A 27,585-nucleotide genomic window follows, 5' to 3' on the forward strand; every position below is an offset into this window, starting at 1 on the left:
GCCGGAAGGCCTAGCTCGGCCGGGAGTGGTTGCCACGACGTCGACGAAGCCTCGCTCTCCCATGGCCGGGACTCGCTGGGTGCTGGGCGCGCTGCTCCGCGGCTGCGGCTGTCATTACAGCACTTGCCGCCACACCGGCGCGGCTTGCCTGCCGCCGTTGAGGCCTACCTCTTCGTCGCCGGCGTCGCCCCCGGCCGGCGCTTTCGGCCTTTGGGGCCGCCGACGTCTCCTGCTCTTGCTCGGGGCAGCCACGCAGAGCCGCGGGGTCGCCAGTTCGGCCGGGCCTGTGCCCGGCTTCGGCTCTTGGCGGGGGTCCTTGCTAACCCCGCCTCTCGCGGGCCGATGCTACAGCCAGGTAGGCCGCGGAAGTTGCCTTTGCCGTGGAGGGGGGGGGGCAGAACGTCTCTCTCCCCCCACCTTCCCTCCCCGCCCTGAGGGGGTGGGGGTGCCTTGGACTACAAAGCCCCTCATCCCCAGCCTCGGGCCTGCTGGACACCGCCGCTCCGGGTTGAAGGTCATGCGGGACGTAGCCCCCACACCCCTCTTTCTCCCCCCCATTCTTTGCCTCTTCGGACTCCTTCCTCTCCCCTCGTTTGAAAGGAAAAGGAAAAGGCTGGCAACATTGTGTCCTTTTTTGGCGGCGGTTTTGCTCTCCCAGTTCGTTTCAGTTCAGTTTCTCTGGACGTTTCGTTACCAAGCTAGGTAATATCATCAGCAGAATTTCTTGTCCTATCAGCTCCTTAGCTTATAAATGACTATTTTTTTGTCCTATTCACCTTATACCTTATAAATGACTATTGTCCTGTTCTTACCACCTTATAAATGTCTATTTTCTTGTCCTGGTCTCCTTAGCTGATAAATATCACTTTATAAATAACTACCCATTTTCTTGTCCTAGTCTCCTTACCTTATAAACACGTCCCTTTTCTTGTTCTATTCTTACCACCTTATAAATGTGTATTTTCTTGTCCTATTCTCCTTACCTTATAAATGACTTATTATCCTATTCTTACCACTGTAGAAATGTCTACTTTCTTGTCCTGTTCTCCTTAGCTTATAAATACCCATTTTCTTGTCCTATTCTCCTTACCTTATAAAGGTCTATTTTCTTGTGCTATTCTTACTTTATAAAGGTCTATTTTCTTGCCCTATTCTTCTTAGCTTATAAATATCCATTTTCTTGTCCTATTCTCCTTACCTTATAAATGACTTATTATCCTATTCTTACCACTGTAGAAATGTCTACTTTCTTGTCCTGTTCTCCTTAGCTTATAAATACCCATTTTCTTGTCCTGTTCTCCTTACCTTATAAAGGTCTGTTTTCTTGTGCTATTCTTACTTTATAAAGGTCTATTTTCTTGCCCTATTCTTCTTAGCTTATAAATGTCAATTTTCTTGTCCTGTTCTCCTTACCTTAAAAAAGACTATTGTCCTAGTCTTACCACTTTATAAATGTCTATTTTCTTGTTCTAGTCTCCTTAGCTTATCAATATCCATTTTCTTGTCCTGGTCTCCTTACTTTATAAAGGTCTGTTTTCTTGTGCTATTCTTACTTTATCCACGTCTATTTTCTCGTTCTATTCTTACCACTTTATAAATGTGTATTTTCATATCTTGTTCTCCTTCGATTATAAAGGTCTATTTTCTTGTCCTATTTTTACTGTATAAATGTCTGTTTAGAAGCTAAAGAGGAATAGAACAAGGAAATCCTGCTGCTGGTGTTACCTAGTCTGGTAATGAAACGTTCAGAAACTACCTTGGAGAGGAAAGCCCTGCCAAAATCTAAAACCAGAGCTAGGAGTGTTTCCTATTATTTCAACATTGTAGCCTTGTTCCAAGGAGCACGTGCCCCCCCAAATGGCTGAATGGATCCCTTTCATCCTTGGGCTGAGAGAGGGCTTGGGGAATTAGGACCACCCCAGCAATCTCTTTGCAGAATAATTTGAGAGTGCCAAAAAGAAAAAGAAAAAGAAAAGCCTTCCCAGCTGCTTTTTTTTTTTTTTTTGGAATGTTTTGGGAGATGCTGGGAGCTTTTCCCTCCCCCCTCTCTGGCTATGTGAGGGGTTTTTCCAGGCTTCGCTGAGCAGATGCTGAAGTTCGTGTTTGTAGCATTTTTTTTCCCCTTAGCCAATTTTGGCAACTTGTGGCAGAATGGGGGTAATTGAAACGCCCTTGAGGCCCTCGGGGAACCTGTTGCTGTAGCTTAAAACAGAACCATGGAGTTCTGCAACCTGCCTCTGGTGCCTGTCTCTGGGCCACCTCGGCAGGGTGAATAGTGTTGATTGTGTATACACATACACACACACATATATACACACCTACATACAGGAGTATTAAGGTGCATAATACAATTCTGCATTATTGACATACGAAAGAAATTTGAATTTTTGTTTTTCTCGGTCATCTTGAGAAGCTTTATTCCTGAATACCATTGATATTTTTTGTGTGTATATGCCTGTATACACGCCCATACACACACACACACACACACACACACACACACACACACACAGGTGTCTAAAGGGACATAATACAATTCTACATTATTGACACAAAAGATTTTTGAAATTTAGGGCCTGCCTCTCCTTTCTCTCTGGGTCATCTTTAGAAGCACTGGCAGAGTGACAACCTACTACTCCTAAATAGTGTTGATTTCTTTTTGGTGTGTATGTATACGCACATACCCACACACACATGCACACAACATACGTACAGGTGCATTAAGGTGCCTAATACAATTCTACATTATTGACATACAAAGGACTGGGATTTTAGGACCTGCCATTCGTTTTTCTTTCTGGGTCATCCTGAGAAGCACTGGCAGGATTGCCACTCTACTGTTTTTGTGTCTGTGTTGTGTGCATACATACATACATGTACTAATACACATGCATTAAGATTCATAATACAATACATTATTGATGTACAAAAGAAAGAAAACTGCTGTGAGGAGACATGCAACGTGTGATTTATCTGGACAATTTTCAGGAGCTGTTTTTCCCCCCTGGGATATCCCAGCCTGGGGTAAGGCTGACATCAGGATTTCTGTATGTAGCAGGAAAGGCAAATAAAAGGAAGCCTGATTTCGTTTGAGAGCAGGTTGAATTGCTCACGTTTAAGATGAATGCCACAAACGAGGGCCATTGGGGTTGTGAAGTGTTGCAGGTTTGATTGTAAATAAATGTTTCAGAAGTGCAAACAAACAGCGCATGTCAATATCTCATTAAGTATCTGCTGTATCTGTTTCCAAGGTGGGAGTTCTGGAAATAGATGTAACTGTTTCAGTGAGTCACAAATGGGTATTGCATTTGCCCTCCTGTGAGTTCTGAAATACCTCTTCCAATCTAATTTGTAATACAATATGCACAGACATAATGTTGATTGATATGCATTGCAAATTATTGTAAATGGTTAAAATAGCAACTGGCCTTCATTCATGGGAAACTTTCATCCTTCAAATTAGTATTTCCCCAGCTTCATGGTAACTTTCAAGTGAGTTACACTAAAACTCTTAGAATTCCTAACCAACAGCTCTGGAAGTATAAGTCCTCTATAGCAGGGGTGTCAAACTCAATTTCATTGAGGGCTGCTTCAGGGTTATGTTTGACCTCGGGGGGGTGGGTAAGTGGCCAGCTCGACGTCACTCACCGAGACTCCGTTTTTGGGCCTCCCCAAGCTCCGTTTTCGCTGGCAGAGGCACCGCGGACTAGTTCTTTGCTGTTTCCAGGGTGGGCCATAGGCCAGATCTAAGCACCCTGTGGTCCGAATCTGGCCCACAGGCCTTGAGTTTGACAGCCCTGCTCTGTAGTATACTAGGTTGGCATAGTTCCTCCTAACTCGTTTGATCTTGATCCTGAGTATATTTTCTTGTAAGTTGCAGGTTACCTGAATAGTACTGAAGTCCTTGCTTCTCAAGGCCGTATAAAAACAGCCAGATACACTGTTTAAACAAATGGATCCTGGACAGCCCACTAAACTCAGAGTTTGTTTAAACTGAGGTTGCTGTAAAATATTACAGAACTGGTTTTATTTCTCCAGAGAAAACTTTTCCTGCTTTTTACCATCCATCTTTAGGTTTCTGCCTTGTGTCTCAAGATTCTTGTTTAGGGATTCATATGCAGCTGTAATGGCCAATTTTATAGTGCTGGCTGGGATTCATTGTGTATCTTTGTGATTAATTGACTGCTCGTAATAATCATGATTACAAGAAAGGCAGTGGAACCTGTCCTTTTGATATCCCTGAGATTTTTCAAGATGTCATGTGAGAATATTGAACTCCTGTGAAATTCCTCAACAGGGAAAGGCCTTGAGCCTTTCTAAAATTTTAATATTAATACTTTTACTTATTAATTACTTTTTGGCTTCTGCAGCTTCCGGAGGAACAGTACCATCTTGCCAGTCCTCAAAATACAGTTACAAGATTTTTTTTAAAAAGTTCCTGTCTCTCTTTGCAGGATCCCGAGTCTTCTTATCAAGAGGGATATCGTTTTCCCCCAGAATACGAAATATCTACGGAAGAAGCAGAAGGACAGGGGGAAGTGCATCTGATTCGGGCCCAAGGCCTGCCATATGACTGCACCGAGGAAGATGTTCTCAACTTTTTTTCAGGTTAACTTCCTTGTCCTAATTAGCCCAAACGGGCACCCACTAAAGGCCACCACCTCTTGGGCATAAAACTTATTGTGTTATGCTTCAGGTGTATTTTGTGATGTTCAGGGCAGGGGTCTCCAACCTTGGCAACTTTAAGCCTAGCGGACTTCCAACTCCCAGAATTCCCCAGCCAGCTTTGCTGTTTTGGGCTGGCCGTGGAAAGTTAACCAGGATTTGATCTCGTTAGTATTTGGAAGGAGACTACCAGGGAATCCTTGCGCTATTGTCAGGTGCAACAACCAGATCCACTCATGTAAGGTCCAAGTCAGATATTTTGTTGTGTTCTGCCTATCTTACAGTTTTCTTCCCAGACTGCTTGCCTTCAGTTGGGAGCAATCAGATCAGGTCTCATGGAACTTAGGGGGGGGGGTGGTTAGGTTTGTGCCTCCTGCAGCTGTGCAAGGACTCAAAGCTATTTGCCCACTTGACTCCTCCTCACTGATAGGGAGTTTCCCAACAATTATAGAGTAACTGTATAGCTGAAGAAGGCAGAACCCTGACTACAGCCAAGGTTAAAAGGATATGTTATTTTTTAAAAAAAAGTACAGTTGCAAGCAGAGGAGGGCAATATATAAAAAAGTGTTCCTTAGCATATGTTGCAATTTTAGTGGTGATTGAATTTGAGGCTGTTCCGTGGGTTAGAATCTGAAATTAATTACTTAAAATAAATGTGTTTATACTAGACTCATACCTACATTTTAAAGAAAAGAAATAGCATGTTTTGACTAAAATTTTCCTACAATATTTATTTATATTCCATCTTTATTATTTTTATAAATAATTCAAGATAGTTAATATTCCAACACACCTTCCTCCTATTTTCCTCATAACAACCCTGTGAGATGGGTTGGCCTGAAGAGACAGTGACTGGCCCAAGGTCATATAGCTGGCTTTCATGGCTAAGGTGGACTAGAACTCAACAGTCTCCTGGTGGTTGGCCCAGGGTCATCCAACCAGCTTTCATGCCTAAGGCAGAACTTAGGTATGAAATCATTGTCTGGTGATAATCATTATCTGGTGATTGATCCAAAGTCACCTAGCGGACTTTCATTTTAAGGCAAGATTAGTACTCATCTGGTGATTGGCCCAAAGTCATCCAGCTGGCATTCATGAGTGGGGTTTGAATGCATTCATGAGTGGGGTTTGAGTCTTTAGGTATCTAGCCCAGGTGCCTTAACCACTAGACCAGGGGTCGGCAAACCGTGGCTCTGGAGCCGCATGGTGCTCTTTCATCCCTCTGCTTCAGCTCCCTGTTTCTGGTCAGCTCCATAATTGATAGGGCTTTCAATTAGGATAGATAGAGGAACAAGGATGCCGCGCACCTCTATGTTGGGGAGACTGGACTTCCGGTTGGCTCCAGAATCGAACAGGGGGCTTCAGGTTAGGACTTCAGTGTTTTAAGATTTCCGACCCCTGCACTAGACCAAGCTGGCTTTTGAGATATTTAAGGGTGTGCGTAAGTGCTCCATCGTGCCTACCGTCCCTGTCCTATTGTCCCCATTTATTCGTACCTATTTCCTGTATTCTTATTCCGTGAGCAACCGACTAAATAAATAAATAAATAAATATTGACAAGATTACAGAAGTTTTGAAGCTGAGGCTGGGGAATACCAAATGCAGAACTTCCAAATACATCCCAGTTTATTTGTCTTGTCTGGTGGGGGGCGGGGAGGTGAGGGGAAGAAAGTTGTCTCGTGTCTGGTCATCAATAAACTTGCTAACTTTCTAGGGAGCAAGGTGCGGAACGGGGTGGAAGGCATCCATTTCCTCCTGTACCGAGATGGCAAACGCCGAGGAGATGCGATAGTTGAACTTGAATCAGAACATGATGTGATGAACGCCTTGAACAAACACCGAAAATACCTGGGCCAACGCTATGTGGAAGGTACTTCTTGCGAAACGGTCCAAGAACCCTTTGCCCTGACCAGTATCTCATTTCTAAATAAATGCACCATTATTTTTTTTGTTTTGTTTTCTTGGACTTCTCTCCCCAACAGTCTTTGAAATACGTAATAAGGACGTTGACGCCCTAATGAGGAGCCTGAAGTTTCGTCCAGCACCCGTAAACAACGACGGGGTGGTACGACTGCGAGGTCTCCCCTACCGTTGCACGGAAGTCGATATAACCGAGTTCTTTTCAGGTGATGTGGCCTGGAGCCTCGATTCTCTCTCGTCTGTCTCTCTGTCTCTGCATGTGTGCGCATTGGATCATGGAGTTGTCTTTGGGCCATTGAAGAATTGGGAAGCATCTCATTGATTGTGTGTTAAAGGAACAACGGGCAGGAAAAGTTTGCACGAAGGAGGTGGGATTGTGGCTTATTTCGTAGGGTTGCAAGCCTGCCTTGTTTTAAAATCAGGAAAAGAAAAGAGTGAAGGGTAAAGAAATAGGATCACGTTAATGAAAGTTACTTTATTTATTTATTCAATTTATTTATTTATTTGACTTGTATGCCATCCTTTTCTCTTAGCGGCTACTCGGGGCACCTTACAAACATCAAAAGCCATTAGAGCATTAAAACAATAAAAGCCAACAAAATGTTAAAACAATAAAACTCCCTTTTGTTGTTTCTTAATTTGGGGTAGAGTCCTGCCAGGGGGGAGGGGAGGCAGGACATGGTAGAGTCCAGGGGACTGGATGGAGCTGAGCGTTTACTGGCCGGACCCCCTTCCTGATGCCACACAAAGTTTACAGCAGATATTTTTTTCTTTGTGCCCCAAGAGAGAAACATCTGCCGCTACCTAGGATTGAACTCTCCACCTTCCAAGTGGGAGGTGAGACTCCTCGCTACTAGGTTACCAGGCTATTTAAAATATTTAAAACAATAAACAATAATTTACAATGACTTGATGGGGTGGAAGGGAAAAAGAGGCACATGGGAGGAGGTAGGGCCTTGTCTTAATCAGCTGACCACCTCCAGAGCAAGGGCACCCTTGTGTTGTGACCTGTTGGCTGCCAGCCCCTTCAGCAGCCAAATCAGATGAGGAGGAGGCATGGGAGTCAGGGTCAGCATCAAGGGAACCCGGGAGCTCCATGTGGGAAGAGGGAATGGAGCTGGCAGAGAGACAGAGGCAGAGCCTGGGCCATCCGTCAGCCCTCAGATGGAGAGTCGGCAGCAGGTGCGGATGTCTGGGGTCTCAGAGAGCAAGGATTCAGATGAGGGGCCTGCGTGTGATGCAGGGATGGGACCAGGACCATCAGGGAGTAGAGTGCTGCTTTTGGAGATTGTGGAGGCTGGCAACAGTGAGGCAGAGGTCCCTGAGGAGCCTGTGCCCAGTGCGCTTGCACACAGGGCTGCTCGAAGGAAAGAGCAGCTGCAGCAGCACGGGCGACTCAGGAGTAAGGCTGCAAGGTAATGGCCCCTCCCTTAAGAGATAAAAGCCAGCTGAGAAACTGGAGTTCTTTGCAGGAAGCAAAGAAGTTTCTGTACTCAAGCCTTGTGGACGTTCGGAATATCTTGGTTTGTGTTTGAAGACTTTTTGTTTAGAATATTTCCTGGCAACTTAATCTAGTGCTTTTGGCAGCCTTGCACAACCTTGGCAAGGCTCGTTCTTATCAGAGACAATTAGTTGAATTAACGGATTTGCAGAGAAGCGTTAAAAGGTTTTGCTTTTATCTCTGTTTGGTGTTTGTGTACTTGGAACAAGGTTTAGGTCAGAACAGATGGTTCCTCAGAAGCAGTGAATTGCTTTTTTTTCTTAAGGCAATAATTTAGAATATTACATAGGCTTGCACCCTAATGTCTGTGCTGAGCTCCACATTTGAAGGAAGTTTTGATCACTCGGGGACGAAATGAAAATACATCAGCCCACAAAGTTTTGTATTTAAGACAGATTTGAACGTTGTGCTGCATGGCAGAGGTTCCGCACATTTGATTTCTCTTGCCCAGAAATTACAAGGCACAATTTTCAGATTACCAGGGCGATTATATTGACATGCTGCAAAATGTCTTCTCTTTCAGGTTTGACCGTACAAGACATAGTATTCGTCTTTGACCACGACGGAAGGAGGAAAACAGGAGAGGCGTTTGTACAGTTTGCCACACCAGAGATGGCTAATAAAGCTTTGTCGAAGCATAAGGAAGAAATTGGGAACCGGTAGGAAAATCATGGAAAGGAAGGAGGGGGAAGTGACTTTTAAGAGGGAATGAGTGCTTGTACACGAGGCAAATGGTTTTTGGTTTTATTTTTACTAGGCTCTAGGGTGGGCAGAGTGTTTTTGGTTTTGTTGTTGTTGTTGTGCTGCGTACTGAAAGTTCTTGATGTTTGAACTGAGCTTCTGTATAGTAAAAAAAACTGCTTTGGTAATAATCCTGGCCAAATTCTTTCTCTTTAAAAACTTTCTAGCTACATAGAAATATTCCCGAGCCAGAAAAGTGCAATCCGAACACATAACGACTTTTTCCGATACAAGAAGATGATGGCATCTACGGTGCCAAAACCGTGTTCTGAAAACATTTTTGAAGAAAGCAAGTTGAGCGAGGTCTCGAAGCCCAGTCCAGTGTATGAAAATGAAAGCAGAAGCGGTGAGCATCCGCCATATTTGTTTGAAGTTAAAAAGAAAAAAAAAAACAACGGATGGCAAGAAAAAGATCCATTGGGCCATCAAGCCTGCCCCTTTTTTGGGGTGGAGGATATGTTTTCATTTTATTTATTTATTTACTTATTTATGGTTCATCGCACAGTCAGACAGTTCATGTTCAGACTGGATTTGGCCCTTTTTGTCTGCCTATCAAGCGCTTCCCAAGGATCTGGGATAGGCAGATGTGGAAGTTTGATGGTGTTAGAATTATCGCTGCAGGATGTAAGCTGTTCTTAGTAAAGCTGCCTTTTGCAATTGACTGATGGTGAATCGGTCAGTGCCAATGGTGCTCAAGTGGTGCTTTGGTTGTTTTGGGATCGCACCCAAGGCACCTATCACAATTGGTACTGCCCTTGCTTTCTTTTGCCACTGTCTTATTTCTGTTTGCAAGGTCTTTATATTTTGTTATCGTTTCCAGTTCTTTCTCTTCCGTTGTTTCCAGGTTCTGCCAAATCCACTATCCAGACTTTTTGTGTATTTCTTATTGGTAATGGTTAAGTCTGATGTGTTATGTGGCAGGGGGCTGTCTGAATTCCAAAGTCCCAGTGCACATTAACTTCTTCATCTCCTGTGATGTTCTCTATTTTAATTTTTGTCAGATGATAGAGACACGTGTTTATCCCAAACGTGCTTAAACTCAGTTACTGACGATTGACCCCACTACCTTGCCTGGAAGTTGGTTCCAAGCTTCCACTGCTCTTTTCTGTGAAGCCATACTTTCTGGCGTTACTTTTGAACTTCTGTCCTGTCCATTTGCAGCGATGCCCCTGTGTTCTTGATTTTGGCTTGATATGGAAAATACAGCCTTCTAGAACCTTCCTCACAACTTTAATACATTTAAAAGTTTCAATCACGTGTCCACCCCCTTTCCCTTCTGTCCTCCAAGTGTTCCCCCAATCTCTCCTGATACCCCTTCAGGACTCCCGCCATTTTTGTTGCCCGTCTCTGAATATGCTCAATCATCCCTCTCTCTCCCTCCCTCCCTTCCCTTCTGGGTGTTTGTTTGTTTGTTTGTTTGTTTATAGTACGGTCTCCAGAAATATAAAAAACCCAAATGGCACATAAATATAATTTGAGAATATTTGTTCTGCTTTTCTTGATTCCACAGAGGCTTATAAGCCAGTCTTTGAAAAGCCTCAGGAGGTGGCTGAATCGGGAAGCTTCTCCGCCCCTTACTTTGTTCACCTGAGAGGAATGCCTTTTCAAGCAACAGCGCAAGATATCATCCAGGTATGTTGGGGATAAGGCTGTTCAAAACATCCTTGAGCTTCCCTTGGGTGGGAAAAGGCCTGTCTTCGGCCTGGATGACTCCTATTTATGATGGTTGCAGTGTCTCAGGGTCACATGATGACAAGCAAAGCCAATGGGGAAGCCAGATTCACTTAACAACCGTGATGCTAACTTAACAATTGCAGTGATTCACTTAACAGCTGTAACAAGAAAGTTGGTAAAATGGGGCAAAACTCAACAACTGTCTTACTTAGCGATGGAAATGTTGGGCTCAACTGTGATTGTAAGTCGAGGATTATCAGTCTCAGTTATAAACATAGAAGCATATTGCATCAGCTTCTATTTCATCTTAGCTTCTAAAGTTTGGAGATTATTTAATAAACAGATTAATCATCAAATCTGACTTGTCGTCCTCTTGGTTTTTGTTCTCTCTCTCCTTCTTTTTAAAGTTTTTTGCTCCCTTAAAGCCTGTGAGGATCACAATGGAATATAACGCTTGTGGCCATGCGACCGGAGAAGCAGATGTACACTTTGAAACGCACACAGACGCAGTTGCGGCCATGGCCAAGAACAACTTTAAAGTCCGTAAGTACCTCTTGTGAATTGTTGGGTTCAAAAAGCAGTTGCGAGCAGTGCTGTAGATTTTTGAATAAACCAACATTCAGGAAGATGGATTTCCTAAAGGCAGGTGTTAAGTCATAGCATACAGCTGATATAGAGATTGCTTCAGATTAATTTTCACAGAACAGAACAACAGTTGAAAGGGACCTTGGAGGTCTTCTAGTCTAACCCCCTGCTCAGGCAGGAAGCCCTATAGCACTTCAGACAAATGGTTGTACAATCTCTTCTTAAAAACTTCCAGTGTTGGAGCATTCACAAGTCATTCCATTGGTTAATTGTTCTCACTGTTGGAAAATTTCTCCTTAGTTCTGGGTTGCTTCTCTCCTTGCTTAGCTTCCCATCCATTGTTTCTTGTCTTGTCTTCTGGTGTCTTCTTTTCTGCTGATTTAACCCCTTAAAGGTTCATCTACAGGATCATTTATAAATTGTTTATTCTTTATTATGTAAAATTTGCATAACTTTTCTTCCTTAGGTTGGAGTTTCTCTTTTTGTAGTTTGAGTTTTAGAGTGGCTAAAGTAGCCTCTATACCGGGATGTCAAACTCATGACGACATGTTGCCGTCACATAACATATTGCAACTTTCCCCCTTTGCTAAAATGGGAGTGGGGGGTGGTGGCCAGCGTGTGATTTATCTGGCCCGTTTGACACCCCTGCTCTAGACCCTTTCTTTTTTCTTCCAGTAATTCATTTAGTTTACATTTGTAGGAGAATTGCTGGCAGAGCTGGGAGGGCAAAGTTAAACACGTTATAAGTTTAGAGTCATTGCAAGTGCTCCAAGTCCCAATCGCTTCTGAATGCCATTGATGCATACAGGTAGTCCTTGACTTAAAACCATTCATTTGAAATTACAATGCCACTTTAAAAAGTGACTTATGACCATTTTTCACACAACCATTGCAGCATCCCCATGGTCACATGATCAAAATTTGAGCCCTTGGCAATGACATGTCTTTATGGCAGTTGCAGTGTCCTGAAGCCAGGTGATCACCTTTTTCTGACCTGAGAAGCAAAGTCAGTAGGGAAGCCAGATACACTTAACGATCGCGTTACTAACAACTGCAGTGATTTACTTAGCAACTGTTGCAAGAAAGTTGTAAAAATGGGCCAAAACTCATTTAATCTTGGTCTTGCTTAGCAATGGAAATTTTGGACTGAATTGTGATCGTTAAGTCGAGGACTGCTTGTCTATGGAGATCTCAGTTATCCAGGTCATGGTTGTCCCAAAGGTGCTTTTTCCAAGAGGCAACTCGACTTTCCAAGAGGCAACTGGACTGCCAGTATCTGGCACCAATTTAGTGTTGAACTTCAGTTGGCCGGATTCTTGTATGTTGGCTTAAATAAATCCTCTCTTGCTGCAGCCTTACAAATGGTCCTGATTCTTTGTGTCTGACATTTAATCTTCTTTTATTTTGCAGAGCATAGTTATATTGAATTATTTCTGAATTCATCACCAAGCAGAAAATAGAGCAGCCTGTGATAGTGGTATAATTCCCAAAGTTTAGGTGAGTTCATAGACAAATTTGTGGCAAGGGATGTGTGGCTTGTTATGGAATGTCTGAATTTGGGGACAGTTGGGTTTTTTTTTTTGTCAAACCAGCCCATTCAGATACCTTTGGGAAGAGCCATGGATGAATGGTTGCAGAAACTGATGGGAGTTGTCTGAAATGGCAAAATTGACTTGTTTTGATTAAAGAAAAGAACCGAAGCGCTTTTGTTTCCACATGGAGACAAAGCTTCTGAACTCTGTGCTTGAAGTGGAAAAGAATGAAACTTTGATTTTGGGTTTTACCGATTAGACCGATAGATCCTTAGAGAAATGGCTGGTTTATATTACTACGAAACAATGGAAAGTTGTGATTTGATATTAATGCCCTATTTTACCGCACAGAGAAAATCAGAAGTCAATGCTTCTTTTTCTTTTTCCTAATCTTTCCTCACTTTTCTTCCTCCCAGTTGTTTTCTTATTTTCTTTCATATTTTGTATCTTATTTTATCTTATAACTCAATGAAAATGTTAACAGGAAGAGAGCCCAAGGTAGCTTTGAAGATGATAACTTTTTCCTGTTATTAATTCCTGATATGCAGAGGCATAATTTTTCTGGGAGAAAGCGCATAATCATAATTGCCAGTTGCTGCTGGGAACTGAATTCTCCATAAATGTGACTTCTCAGTGTCCAATTTCACAACCTAAAAATTGTTTGGACCAAGAGGAACATATTGGTTTTTTTTTTAGGACTCGCTTTTTAAATTTCTTTAATTTTTGAAATGCACATAAGAAATCGGCTAAAAATTGGGCAGCATGGCACCACATATCCAGACAGGTTTTCTATGAGATGAGCATGTCAGCTGGGATCAATATTTTATGTTCATGTTATTCTCTCATCAGTGGCTATGTGACAACCTATCTATTCGCATTTATGCTCCTGTAATCACCTTTAAACTGCTACTTACTCTGGTTTTTGCGGTCATTAATCCTGGGAGAGAATTCCCCCCCATCTATTTCCTGTAGCTTCATTCTCCTATTGATTAATGTTAATTCTTTGGAACTCAATCTCAGATCCAGGCTGCTATCTGAGTTTTATTTATAAGTAATTAATAAAACAACATTTAATTTAATTTAATTAAAAAAGCCAAATTTACTTCATTTATTTTACTGAGAACTAAGTGACTTGAATCCATTGACTGAAGTTACACATTGCAGTAAGTCATTATTATTTAACCGAACGGGCAGTGACTGTTCAAATTGCACTTATAGTGACTGTTCAAACTGCACTGAAAAAAAGTGACTTATGACCATTTTTCACACTTATGACCATTGCAGCATCCCCAGGATCACGTGATTTACATTTGGATGCTTGACAACAGGTTCATATTTATGGCGGTTGCAATGTCCCATGATCCCCTTTTGCGACCTTCTGACAAGCAAAGTCGATGGGAGAAACCAGATTCACTTAACTAACATGTGATTAACTGAACACCTGCATGATTCGCTTAACAACTAGCAAGAAAGATTGTAAAATGAGACAAAACTTAACAAGTATCTCACTCAACAACAGAAATTTTGGGCTCAATTGTGGTTATAAGTTGAGCTCTATACTTATTTTATCAATTCATGTAAAGAACAGAAAAGTCAGTGCAACATTGACTCAGCCTTCCCTCCTTCCAAGGTGGGTAAAATGAGGACCCAGATTGTTGGGGGCAAGAGGCTGACTCTTTTAACTGCTTAGAGAGGGCTGAAAAGCACTATAAAGTGGTATATAAGTCTTAAGTGCTATTGCTATCTGTACTTCACTATCCTCAAAGATTGCTTGATACTCCTTTATGAATGTCATTTGACTGCCATCCTTGACTTCTTACCCTAAGGTAAGGAAATAGGCCAGAGTTCCTCTCTGTTTATTTGCTTCTATTCTCTTTCTCAACAGATAAGCTAAGATGCTTTTCATCTGCACGTTCCTAGAGCTGGACTATTATCCCCTTCGCCCCCAAACTGCCTTTCAAAGAAACTCCAGCGGCTGTGTGTGAAACCCTTACAAAACGGTCGTGCAGGCTCTGTTTTACGTAAACCAACATTAAAGTTGAATACTTACATTTTGCTACGGTATATTTCCTGGCTGGTTGGGAACCAAGCTAAGAGGGGTCCAGCGCAACTTTGGTTATCCATTCTGACCATCACTGGTGCAGATGGGAGATCGCCTTTCATTTCAGAACATCTGGCTAACAAAGCCAGCTTGATCATTAAATGGTGAGAGGTCCAGTCGGCCTCCAGGAGAGAAGAGCTGCAGAAAATGGTGGCCCTGTACTTGCTCAGCCATGGTACAATTGAGGATATGAATAATGTCTGTGTGAAACTTAGTGCCAGGTTTCCAAGTGATGAAACCCATTTAGAAAAAGAAAAATGCAAAATTCATCCTCTAAAGCAAATTTCTTTTATTGAGGTAACTATCAAATTGGCAACGTCTGTTGTAATTCCAGATTGCAGGGCTTTGAGATAGGAACTTGGGAGGAAATGCTAACTAGACACAGGGATGCAACTCTACCACGGGTGTCAAACTTACCACATCGTGTTGCTGTCCTGCGACATTTTTTCCATTTGCGGAGCTAAGATGGGCATAGCATGCGCATGATACATCCGGCCCTTGGGCTGCTTGTTTGACACCCCTTAATTGTACTCATGAAAGAATGCTTATGAAAGTGTCTTATATCAGGGGAATGTCCAGTCTTTAAGACCTATGGACTTTAATTCCCATGCCAGCCATGCTTTTTAGACTTTTAAGACCTGTGGATTTCAACACCCAGAATTCCCCAGCCAGCCATTCTTTAAACTTTAAGACCTGTGGACTTCAACTTTCTGAATTCCGTAGCCAGCCAAGATGGGTGGGGAATTCTGGGAGTTGAAGCCCACAAGTCTTAAAAGTTAACAAAGCTGGACACCCCTGTTCTACTATATTGTAATAGGCTCCAGAAGCTGATTTAGATGCTATGCTTGGTTTGGCATCCTAAAATCCTCTAGTGCAGGGGTCCCCAACCACCGGGCCGCAGACCGGTATCAGTCCGTGGAACATTGCCTACCGGGCTGCCGGTTTGCTGGGCGCCGCCATCTTGTTTGAAGAGAAAGTGCTTCCGGGTGAGCTTTTCCGTTTGGAAAGCGGCGTTTGGGTGCTGAAAGAATCCTTGCGCCTTAGTTTCATCGAGGAGGGGGGGGGGCTTCAAATGAAACTAAGGCGCGAGGATTCTTTCAGCACCCAAGGCAAGGCGAGCCGAGCGACCATCCCGAAGCGAAGCCCATCGACAAAGGTACAGAGGAGGAGTTGAAGGTGGCGGGGAGAAGCGGGGGACGGCTGGCTGGCCGGTCGCTCGGCTCGCCTTGCCTTGTCATGCGTGCTGATGCCGGTACCGGGCCGCGGATCATTTTGTGATGCCGGTACTGGGCCGTGGCACAAAAAAGGTTGGGGGCCACTGCTCTAGTGGCTGCAATAAAACACTACTCATCTTGGAAGAAAAGTCTTGAATATACCTGGGCAATAGGACTATTTCCTTTTCCATCCTTGAAAGGTTTAGCTTTCACTGTCTAATTGTTTAGGTTGAGGCAAGGGAGCGTCCACATTAGCAGGTAACATACAAAGAGATGGGGATGAGGCCAAGATGACCACTTAATGAACAATGTCCTTCCTAGGTTTTGATAAGTGGTGGGATGCCAGGGAGCGAGCGACATGATGGCAGAAGGGACTGGACAGAAACTTGATGGCCTTAGGTTCCCCTGGCAACAGCTAGAAAATTCTGCCTTCCTGAATAGGAGCTGAGTGTGGATATGGGGTGATCCCCAATCATCCAGTTTTGCTTTCCGTGAATTTATTAGCAAAATTATCCCGGCAACCTTATGTTCGATATAAAAGCCGTGTACGTCTACTATTAATTCCCAGATAAGTGCTGCAATGAACTACAACAAACTACACAGAAAAAATATAAATTTCCTAGCCTCTATTTCAGATTTTACATTTAACCAACTGGCCAAGTTGAGAAATGGGCTCGAGCCCTTTTACGTAGTTTCTTCAGACTCTTGCATAAGAGCCTGGTACAGAATTTAAGTGTTTTTTTGTGGATTCTCTTGTAACGAATGATCTTAAACTTTTATTGCTGTGATGATTACCAGTAACTCAGATCAAGTGGATGCAGTACAGTCCTTGTCTTACGACTGTCAGTGGGGCTGGATCTCCCCTCAATATGTTATGGTTGTAAACTCGAGCACCCTCATAGACTGCCACAATTTACCTTTTTTTTTGCGGCAGTCATTGAATGATCTGGTTATTCAGCAAAGGCCCCAGTCGTGTGAACCTAATCTTCTGAATGGCGGCGATAATTAAGATTCCGGCACTTCACTGCATTTGCCGGGCGTATAAGACAAAGATTTACTTTTTTGCCCCGAAAAACATGCCTCCAAGTGGGGGGTCGTCTATACGCCGTGTATATCCACTGCCGGCTGATGCTTGTTGGACGCAGCGCGCGCCTCTGGCTTCCCCGGATCTCCTGCGCCGCCCGCTTCATCCCGCCGCCGCTCCGCCCGAGGCTGCAGCCTTCCTGCTCTTCCCACGCCCCTGGCACTCCGCCCTGCCGCTGCAGCCCCGGGATTTCTGAGGGCGTTTCTGGTGGTGGTGGGGGTCGCCTTATACGCCGGGTCATCTTATACGCCGGCAATACGGTACCTCCATTTAAATCATGAGCCTCGAGCCAAACTTCCAAAACTTAAAAAGGATTTATTGAGAGTTAACATGTCCTGCACTGCCTGGGTGTAGCTGACTCTTGAGACACATCATTCGGCTGTTTTCTTTGGCCAGAAATCAGCAAAAATACTTTCAAATCGTGGACACGTGACTGCCAGACACTGCAGCTGGTCACAAAGGAGAGCCAGTTGCCAAGGGTGCAAAATGCAGTTTTGTGACCAAAGGGAGTATCTGTGTGGGGCACAACATTTTATTATGACCTGGGGTGCGATTCAACCAGTGTAACAACCGGTTCTGTGAGTGTACGTGCAGAGTGATTGCTGCTGACCTTCTCCAGCAATCTCTGTGTGTGTTAAACAGCTGATGCGCGGCAATCCGCTGTGCTGCGCTAATCAGCTGAGCTTGGAAACCAGGATATGAAGCACAGGCTAGAACTGGGGCGAGCAGGTAGGACCAACTGGTTCGCTCACAGCTGATCTTTGGAGCTAACCGGTTTCATGCCTAAGGCAGGACTAGAACTCATTCGACTGGTGATTGGTCCAAAGTCAGCCGGCTTTCATGCCTAAGGCAGGATTAGAATTCAGTCGACTGGTCATTGGCTCAAAATCATCCAGCTGGCTTTCGTGCCTAAGGCGGGACTAGAACTCACAGCCAACTGGTGATTGGCCCAGTCATCCAGCCGGCTTTCGTGCCTAAGGCGGGACTAGAACTCATTCGACTGGTGATTGGCCCAAAATCAGCCAGCTTTCATGCCTAAGGCAGGATTAGAATTCAGTCAGCTAGTGATTGGCTCAAAGTCATCCAGCTGGCTTTTGTGCCTAAGGCGGGACTAGAACTCACAGTTGAATGGTGATTGGCCCAGAATCAGCCGGCTTTCATGCCTAAAGCGGGATTGGCCAGAAACGCTTTCATGCCTAAAGTGGGATTCGACTCAGTGATAGTGATTGGCTCAAAGTCATACAGCTGGCTTTCATGCCTAAAGCGGGACTAGAACTCACATTCACCTGGCTTCTAGCTTGGTGCCTTAATCATTACATTAAATGGGCAAAAAGAATTATTGCACTGAGAAATTTTAAACATGCCTGTCCATTTGAAAGTAAAATACCCGCCCTTTACTTTTTTGACAAGGCTTAACAAATGCTCAATAAGGATTGCATTATTCAGGCAAATAAACAACAGTTTCAAATGCATTCTGTGGCCTCATTTTAATGTCCAGTTCAAGTAAAACATCTGTACAAAGGATGAAACAAACTGCACAATAGTCGCCACTCTTGAGTTCCCTTTGTTAAGCAACAGTCTCCGCTACATGTCGCAATACATTCCATAACTTGCTACCATGCTTTCAGAAAACCATTAAATAATGGATTTTAAAAAATCATATGTATCTAAATCTGAATTTAAATGAATTGTACAGCCCACATAGTCCTACTATATCATTTCTATTTTATATTAAGGGTTCAAGTTATTTTTTTTTCTTTTTATGGCCCTGTAGTCCCTTAATTCAGGGTGGGATCGGGGAGACTGGATGTAGTGAGAATTTACTGGCCAGATGCTCTCCCGATGCCTATGTGGAGTTCAGATATTATTTTTTTTATCTTGCACCCTAAGAGAGAAACATCTGCCGCTACCTAGGATCAAACTCTCAACCTTCCGAGTGGGAGGTAAATATCTGCACCCCTAGGCCACCATACCACCCTTCTATTTCAAGATTTAAGAATGAATGGTTTTTATAGGTCACCCACGTCTACGATGGTTTTTAGTCGCTGACCTTGGTAACCTGCAAAAAATAAAGCGCTGGAAAAAAAAATTCCCTGGGAAGTTGAAAAGGACTACTTTTGCTGAATTATTCGTATATTTCAGCAAAAAGTGAATGTAGAATAGCTGCCTACCGCATTCTGTCTTTTAAAGACTTTATAAAGGCCAGGCTTTCTTTAAGCCGCAACGAAAACTTCTACGTTCAAAAACTTTTTCACTTGAAAAATCGGGGGAGAGGAAGCATGTTTGTGGCATTTTTATCCTTAACCAATTGCTTTTTTTTTTTTATAATTCTCTTGCGTTTAGATTTTAACTTTATTGTTCTGTACATGAATGTCACAAATACATTTCTAAAGGGTTTAATAATCACGTGCTTCATACTTTGCAAAAACAGTTCTTTACACCTGAGTTATAGACATCCTGTATGAGGGGGGAATTACAAAAGGATTGCCAGAATTGCTTGTAGCATTCACCCCAAGAGTGGGCAGAATCAATATTTTGATCCTTCTTTCCTCCCCATTTGGGAGAGGTTTTCTATTTCACCAGTTCTATTTTAGCCCTTAGAATTCCAGAAGTCTTAAAAAAAGGAAACCCTGAACATTGGCAAATGGCCTTCAAGAGGCGACACACAAACTGAGTTGACACACACAACCTGGTGCGGCCCCCTGCAACCTCAAATTTTTGTTTGCCTCCATTTTTAAGCTATGTAACTAGAGATGAGTGTGTAATATCACTGAATCTTCCACTTCAGCGTTTGACTTAACGGCTCACACAGTCCCGTTTATGAAACAAGAGACGCCACATAACTCCGTTCCAAGGTATCCAACCTTGGCTGGCTGGGGAATTCTGGGAGTTGAAGTCCACAGGTCTTAAAGTTGCCAAGGTTGGACACACCCCTGTTCTACAGAAAACAATGCCTGTATGCCTAGACTGGGAGACCTGATAGCTCCTCTTGCGACTTCCGCATCGTTGACACCCCTAGAAAACTTCCAATTTTCCTAGTTTCTATCATGACTCGAGTTGATCAATGGCATCTTTTTCTGTTGACGAAAAAGCTGTCCTATCTCAAACTCGAGAGTCCAATAATTCCCCACCCTCCTAACAGAGACCCCACGAAGGAGAAATTCCCCGATCTGGATGAAGGGGGAACAGGGACTCTTCAAGGTGCAGTCAATGCAAAAGCTTCCAAACTACAACGAATGATTGTCGACGGACGAACCCAAACCGCATCCTTTTCCGTCTCTGCAAAAAGCAGGGGGAAAAAACAACAACGTTCTTCTGAAAACCGCAACGTTTCAAGGGAGCCGGTCCCGAGATCTATCGGAAGCTGAACTCGTTTCAAGGGAAGGGGGTCGGGCTAATAGAAAGCACGGTCACTCTTTGCATCCTAGGAAGGGCTGGCAGAATATTGTTGTATTAAGTGCTCGTGGCAAAAATTGCACACCCGTTCCGGCTTGATGCTTGAGGGGAGAGGTAGTTCGTTGGCTGAGCAATCTTCACAGAAGACGCCTCCGCAGTTCTTGCAGATGTTCTGAAGAGGGGAGAAATAGCAATGAAACACGTGAGAATTCCAATTCACTCCACTGCAGGTAGTCCTCAGCTTATGGCCATTCGTTTAAACAACCATTCAAAGTTACAAATGGCACTGAAAATAGGGTGTCAGGATTCCAGCACTTAGCCCCATTTAAATCTTGAGTCTTGAGCCAAACTTCCAAAACTTAAAAATTGGGAGTTAACATGCCGCCACTGCCTGGGTGTAGCCGACTCTGAGACACATAATTCACTGTCACCCTTGACCCTGGTTATCCCCCACCCACCCTGGGTGTATCGTAATTCATATTCTCCAATGGGACACATCCATAGCCAAGAGTCATCAATCATGCTCTCCAGCTAGAATTTTGCACGGCAGAAACTTCAGTCACCTAGTTACTATCTTTGAAAACATTTATCGAATGCAGTTTCGGTTTTGCAAGCTGCTGCACTGCTCCCCCCCTCCCTTTCTATTGACAACTCTAAAAAGACCAGAGAGATATTTTATGAGTTGACATGGGGACTTACAAACACGATCATTGCTGTTCTGATCAAGGTTTCCTGAGACTAACTAATCACACACTTAGTCCAAACAACCCTCTTTTTATTTCAACGGCTGGGAATTATGTTCATTCCCAGCCTGTAATGAGTCCCAAACAGTCTCTCGAGATAAGCACCCACCTTTATCTCCTTTGAATTGCTGCCAACTACTAAAGTGCCAAATTAACTGTAAAAATCCAAACGGAGTACAGTCCAAACAGAGCTTCAAGGTTTAATCCGAACAGAACAAAGAAAGTTGCTTCCTGCAAAGGTTCCTGTCCCTTTGCTTTTCCTTATAACTTATGGGAGGGGCCAATCATTTCCAAGCCTTACTCCCGAGTTGCCCCTTTTCTCTTAACTGTTCTTGCCTTCTGGCAGCTCTGCGCATGAGTGCACTGGATCAGGCTCCTCTTGTTCCTCTGCCTTGCTGCTGTCAGATTCTGGAGGCTCCGGAGTCAACACATAACTCCCAGATGGCCCTGGCCCCATCTCTGTATTGGACACAGGTCCGAGTCGTCCCCAGACTTCCAGACTGGCCCATGTTCCTCCCCACTGTCCAACTCTGCTGCCATCTCCGCAGGCTGCCGGCGGACCACAACAATTGCAGCATATCAACCCCCCCAATGATCAAAACTTGGTTGCTTGGCAACCAGCATTTATTTACTATGGTTAAGACTCAGAATAACTTTATTATCACTCGGAATGCAGACTAGTCAGCATACATTAAAATGAAATTTTGTTGCATGCAGCTCTCATTTCGTTGCAGTGTCTCAGGGACATGTGACTGCTATTTGTGGTCTGTCCCAGCCAGCTTACAACAAACTAAGTCAATGGGGGGAAGCCGAATTCGTTTAATGACCACACGATTCACTTAACCACTGTAGTGATTTGCTTAACAGCTGCGGCAGAAAAGTTTGTAAAATGGGGCAAAACTCACTTAATAACTGTAAAAGTGAAGTCTTGTACTTAGGCAAGAAAAACCAAATGATACACCTATAGACTGGGTGAAACTAGGCTTAACAGCAGTGAGAGGGATCTTGGAGTCTTAGTGGACAACCGGCTAAATATGAGCCAGCAGTGTGCAGCGGCAACCAAAAAAGCTAATGCAATCCTAAATTGCAATTAACAGAGGGATACAATCAAGATCAAGGGAGGTACTAATACCACTCTATAAAGCCTTAGTAAGACCACACCTAGAGTACTGCATCCAGTTTTGTTCACCACATTATAAAAAAGATGTTGAGACTCTAGAAAAAGTACAGAGAAGAGCAACCAGGATGATTAGGGGACTGGAGGCTAAAACATATGATGAACGGTTACAGGAACTGGGCCTGGCTAGTCTAGAGAAGAAAAGGACCAGGGGAGACATGATAGCATCTTCCAATATTTGAGGGGCTGCCACAGAGAGGAAGGGGTCCACCTATTCTCCAAAGCACCTGAAGGCCAGACAAGAAGCAAAGGGTGGAAACTGATCAAGCAGAGATTCAACCTGGAAATAAGGAGGAATTTTCTGACAGTGAGAACAATCAACCCATTGAACAAAAGTTGCTTTCAGAAGTTGTGGGAGATTCATCACTGGAGGCTTTCAGGAAGAGACTGGACTGCCATTTGTCGGAAATGGTGTAGGGTGGGAGGGGGGGGGTTGGACTACATGACCGTCAAGGTCCCAACTCTGTTAATCTAATGTAATCTAAACTACCTTGCTTATCAGCAGAAATTTTAAGATTCATTGTGGTCATTATAAGTTGAGGACTTAATTAAGTTGAGGACCTTTAGGGCAGAGGCAATAGTAGAGAAATTTCTCCGGGAGTCCTCCAGTTGGAATTTTGTAAATGATGGAGCCCTCAAGACGCCATCCCCGCCTGACTGTCATGTAATGGGATGAAGACAATTCCGTAGGGAGCCTTGGTAGGGCTTTAAAATAGTTACCCAGTTAAGAGGTGAGCAGAATTACCTTTCTTTTGCTCCGGGTACTTTCTTCTTGACAGAGCTGGCAGGGTTTGGATTTTTCAGAAGCTTGCTCCTAAAGCATTGAAAATACATCTTATTTATGCATCTTTTGGGGTCATCCCTTCCATTCTTCCCATGAGTGAACAACCACTTGCCCTTAGCTAAAAAAGCCTTTCCATTCAAGTGGGCAACGTTCCCCCTTTCAGTTCTGCACTGGTCACATAAAAAAAAACAACCTTATATAATAACTGAAGGACACAATGCAGACAAAGGTCTTCAGTATAAGCCAATGATGGTGAACCTTTTTGTTGTGGTGTGCCGAAAGTGCACACATGTGCCGGCACCCACAGTGCAATGGGCCCCCCTGTGCATGCGCACACAACACTCCCCTCACCGCCCCCTTATCTGCACTGCACATGTGCATGCCTCCCAGGTGATTTTCAGCCCGTTTGAGGCCTTTTCGGTGTCCCAGAGGCTCGAGGGAAGCCTCTGCAGCCTTTGGAGGCCGAAAAATGGGCCTGACAAAAGCAGAAATGACAAAACGGGCCCGTTTTTCAGCCTCCAAAGGCTGCAGAGGCTTCCCTCGAGCCTCTGGGAGGCCAAAAAAGGCCTCAAACGGGCTGAAAACCAGTTGGGAGGCATACGCATGCGCAGTGCAGGTAAGTTTGGCTGGGGCTTGTATGCCCGCACAAATGGCTCTGCGTGCCAACTGTGGTATGCGTGCCATACATGTGCCATCACGGGTATAAGTCAAATTTTTAAACTCAAAACTGCCAAATATACAGGTAGTCCTCGATGTACAACTATTTGTTAGATGGCCATTCGAAGTTACGACGGCCCCCCCAAAAAGCGACTTATGGCCGTTTTTCAGCGTTACAACCGTTGTAGCGTCCCTATGATCGCAAGATCAAAATTCAGAAGCTTGGCAACCGGTTCATATTGATGATGATTGCAGTGTCCCAGGATTGTGTGATCCCCTTTTGCGACCTTCTGACAAGTGAAGTCAATGGGGAAGCCAGATTCATTTAACAACCGTGTCACTAACTGCAATGGCAGTGATTCACTCAATAACAATAGTGAGAAAAGTTATAACATGGGGTAAAACTCAATGAACAAATGTTTCACTTAATAGTGGAAATTTTTGGCTTAATTGTAGTTGTAAGTTGAGGGTTACTTGGCATTGTGTCAACATCATTCATCCCAGAGTGCAAACACAATCCATCTTTCGAGGAGAGTAGAGTAGAGTAGAGTAGAGTAGAGTAGAGTAGAGTAGAGTAGAGTAGAGTAGAGAAGAGAAGAGATTGGAATAGAAGAGGAGAGGAGAGGAGAGGAGAGGAGAGGAGAGGAGAAGAGAAGAGAAGAGAAGAGGAGAGAAGAGAAGAGAAGAGAAGAGAAGAGAAGAGAAGAGGAATGGAATGGAAAGGAATGGAAAGGAATGGAAAGGAAAGGAAAGGAAAGGAAAAGAAAAGAAAGGAAAGGAAAGGAAAGGAAAGGAAAGAAGGAAAGGAACAGAATAGAATAGAATAGAATAGTATTTTTTATTGGTCAAGTGTGATTGGACACACAAGGAATTATCTGTTTCTTTGTAGTCATCTGATCGTTAGTACTCCCTCTGACAGCTTTCTGCTACTCATATTTTCTCTCTCTAGTATCAGAGGTTCTGAGTTGCTAAAAAGCACTAATCTTCACATTCTGAATTCATATGCAATACCACGTGAAAAGCAACTGGAAATGTTTAATAAAAAACAGAATGAGTATTTGGTGAAATCAGCAAGCGAAAAGCATCCTAATAGCTTTTCCTCACAGGGGTCTTCAAACTTGACAGCTTTAAGACTTGTGGACTTCAACTCCCAGAATTCCTCCCCCTCAAGTCATGTTAGCTCAGGAATTCTGGGAGTTGAAGTCCACAAGTCTTAAAGCTGTCAACTTTGAAGACCCTTGGTCTACACCCTAAAACACACTTTAGATACGCATTTTATGTCTACCAACCGTTGGCTGGAAATTAACCGGCTACCCATCGCCTCTTGAATAATGAGACCATATACAGTGAACTCTTCGAAAAAACACCCCATCACCTCTGTCAGTGGAGATTCTCAGTCATCCAGGTCATAGCTGTCTCAAAGGTGCTTTTTTTAAAAACCCCTTTCAAAAGGCAAATGGACTGGGGGTTTTTTTCCTTGAGGAAGGAGAAGAAAATATTTTGCTTCTCATCCAAGAAGGTTCATCGGTGGGGAGGTGGAAGGATAGGTACTGACAGTTGAGATTGGATGATGGGAGGGATGGAAGGATAGGTTCTGATAGGATAGTCGGGGAAGATGGAAGGATTGTATTTCTTTACAGTCCTCTGGTTGTTGGCACTCTCCTTGAGAGCTCTTGAGGTCACTTGGGGGTTAAGCTGTGCCCTCAGGGTCAGCTGAACCAGGGTGCAATGGGGCCAGAAATGAACCCCCAAGAGGCCTCAAGGGCTCTCAGGGAGAGTGTTAACAACCAGATGACTGCAGAGAAACACAATCCTTCCATTCCCTCCCACCACTCAATCTCAGATCCAGGTACTGTTGGTACCTATCCTTACATCTCCCTCTCCATCAGAACTGATGAAGCTTCTTGGACAAGAAGCGAAACTTCTTTTTCTTCCTCAAGGAAAAAAAACAGTCCAGTTGCCTTTTGAAGAAAAGAAAAGAAAAAAAAAAGAAGAGAAGAGAAGAAAAGAAAAGAAAAGAAAAGAAAAGAAGAGAAGAAAAGAAAAGAAAAGAAAAGAAAAGAAAAGAAAAGAAAAGAAAAAAAGAAAAGAAAAGAAAAGAAAAGAAAAGAAGAAAAGAAAAGAACCTTTGGGACATCATCACCACATTTACAGTGGCTGAAATTTCGAAGTTCAAATCACTCACTTGTTTTATTTTATACCTTTTTTCTTTAAAATGCATAAAAACTCAATATCTACATGAACAGTGTGTTGTCTGGGTACAATTAATTTTGAAAAATAATAATAGTAATAATATTATCACTAATATTCATACCATTAATAATAATCACATAATGATATTTGTTTATCCATACTAATAAAACCTTCATTATATAGTTGATCATTCTCTTAAATTTTTGAGTTTCTAACTTCTGTTTCTATTATCTAACCATTAAAAAAACAAATCCCATGTTAAAAAATATTCTGTTTCTTCCTTCTTTAGTTTCAGTGTTAATCTATCCATTTCTGTGCGTTCTAATATTTTTTAATTACATTTTCATCTGTTGGGATCTAACTGGAAACCAGTCTAACTGTTGCGGGGAGGTGGATGGGTGGGAAAAATCCAGATCCTTTCCCAGAATTAATAAAACCTGATACTTACCTGTTCGTCTCGCAGGACAGGAAACACGCTGCAATATAAGATATTGATTTACTTCATCTCCATCTTGCAAAAACCAGGTATTAAATATGTGCTGATTTCCTGAATCATTATACAGGTGGTCCTTGACTCATGACCGGTTGCTTAGCAACTGTTTGAAGTTATGACAAGACTACCCATGGCTTGTTACGATCCAGGTTCAAAGTTTTGACAGCCCCCTCCCTCCATCATAGGACTGCATTTTGGAGGGCTCAGGAACCCCTCTCATGACCATTTGCAATGTCCCAATCATGTGACTGACAGCATTTTACGGGTTTTGGTTGTTGTTTTTTGCTAGAAAGCAGTATTTACTTCAGGTTTCTGTCAAGAAACGGCTATTGCAGACAATGGATTCAGTTAATGCAGGGGTGTCCAACCTTGGCAACTTTAAGACTGGTGGACTTCAACTCCCAGAATGCCTCAGCCAGCAAAGCTGGCTGAGGCATTCTGGGAGTTGAAGTCCACCAGTCTTAAAGTTGCCAAGGTTGGACACCCCTGATGTTAATGACTGCAATGTTGGCTTACCAACTGCCACAAAAAAAGCTCGTAAAATTGGCCCTGGTTAAGACAACCAGCATAACTTATGACCATAATTCTGGCCTCAATTACAGTCATTAATTAATATCTAGAATTAAAGAGGCCTCGCTAAAGAGTATCAGGCCACCCAGGTCTTAGTGGAATCTATTTAAACTGGAACGATACACTAAGAATGTTCTGTAGCAAACGTAAGATAAGGTTTCATATATATATATATATATATATATATATATATATATATATATATATATATATATATGGTGTTCGGCTTGGTTCGGGTATTTTCCCACGTCATTGTAGTTCTTTTAAAGTTGTAGCAACGTTTCAGCAGAATCTCATCTGCCATCATCAGGCTTCTGTATTGTGTCCGTCTGTGGGTCAGACTTTTACAGTGGTTTCAGATTTAAATTTGGGGCAGCCTATTGCTGTGCCAGAATGGTTTTTTCTTCATCCTGATTGGTTGGGAGTCTTGGTCTGTGTTTATTGGTCTCGGAGTTTGCTGTGTTCTGCTTGATGGGTGTTTCTAATATCTTCTGTCTGTTTTTGGCTCTTTTTGTATCTTGATTGGCTGGCAGCATTGTGTTACTTTAATGGAGG

At 43.2% G+C, this 27,585-nt stretch overlaps 2 protein-coding genes across 4 annotated transcripts in view; one reads left to right on the plus strand and one right to left on the minus strand.

Moving 5' to 3' along the window:
* Window positions 1–12: 12 nt before the first annotated feature.
* Window positions 13–14,669, plus strand: GRSF1 (G-rich RNA sequence binding factor 1). The gene is made up of 10 exons (XM_026676486.2): window positions 13–355; window positions 4,455–4,608; window positions 6,380–6,535; window positions 6,648–6,791; window positions 8,610–8,745; window positions 8,995–9,173; window positions 10,338–10,459; window positions 10,909–11,044; window positions 12,497–12,583; window positions 14,504–14,669. Exons 1-9 carry the CDS (start codon window positions 62–64, stop codon window positions 12,544–12,546), a joined length of 1,371 nt encoding a protein of 456 aa, XP_026532271.1. The 5' UTR covers window positions 13–61; the 3' UTR covers window positions 12,547–12,583; window positions 14,504–14,669.
* A 3,816-nt stretch (window positions 14,670–18,485) lies between these two features.
* The window catches only part of RUFY3 (RUN and FYVE domain containing 3), a 62,615-nt gene continuing 53,515 nt past the window's right edge, over window positions 18,486–27,585 (minus strand). For 2 of the 3 annotated variants that reach the window (XM_026676483.2, XM_026676482.2), the window contains 3 exons: window positions 26,416–26,443; window positions 23,079–23,147; window positions 18,486–20,585 (listed from right to left, as the gene is read on the minus strand). In XM_026676483.2, coding sequence (XP_026532268.2) covers window positions 20,442–20,585; window positions 23,079–23,147; window positions 26,416–26,443 — 241 coding nt within the window. In that variant the 3' untranslated portion in view covers window positions 18,486–20,441. The remainder of the gene's footprint in view (window positions 20,586–23,078; window positions 23,148–26,415; window positions 26,444–27,585) is intronic. The other variant, XM_087962720.1, reaches the window with a different exon arrangement.

The sequence above is a fragment of the Notechis scutatus genome, chromosome 4, assembly GCF_049901735.1.
Source record: "Notechis scutatus isolate UNSWTSFEM ecotype Mainland chromosome 4, rNotScu1.2, whole genome shotgun sequence".
Lineage (NCBI taxonomy): Eukaryota > Metazoa > Chordata > Lepidosauria > Squamata > Elapidae > Notechis > Notechis scutatus.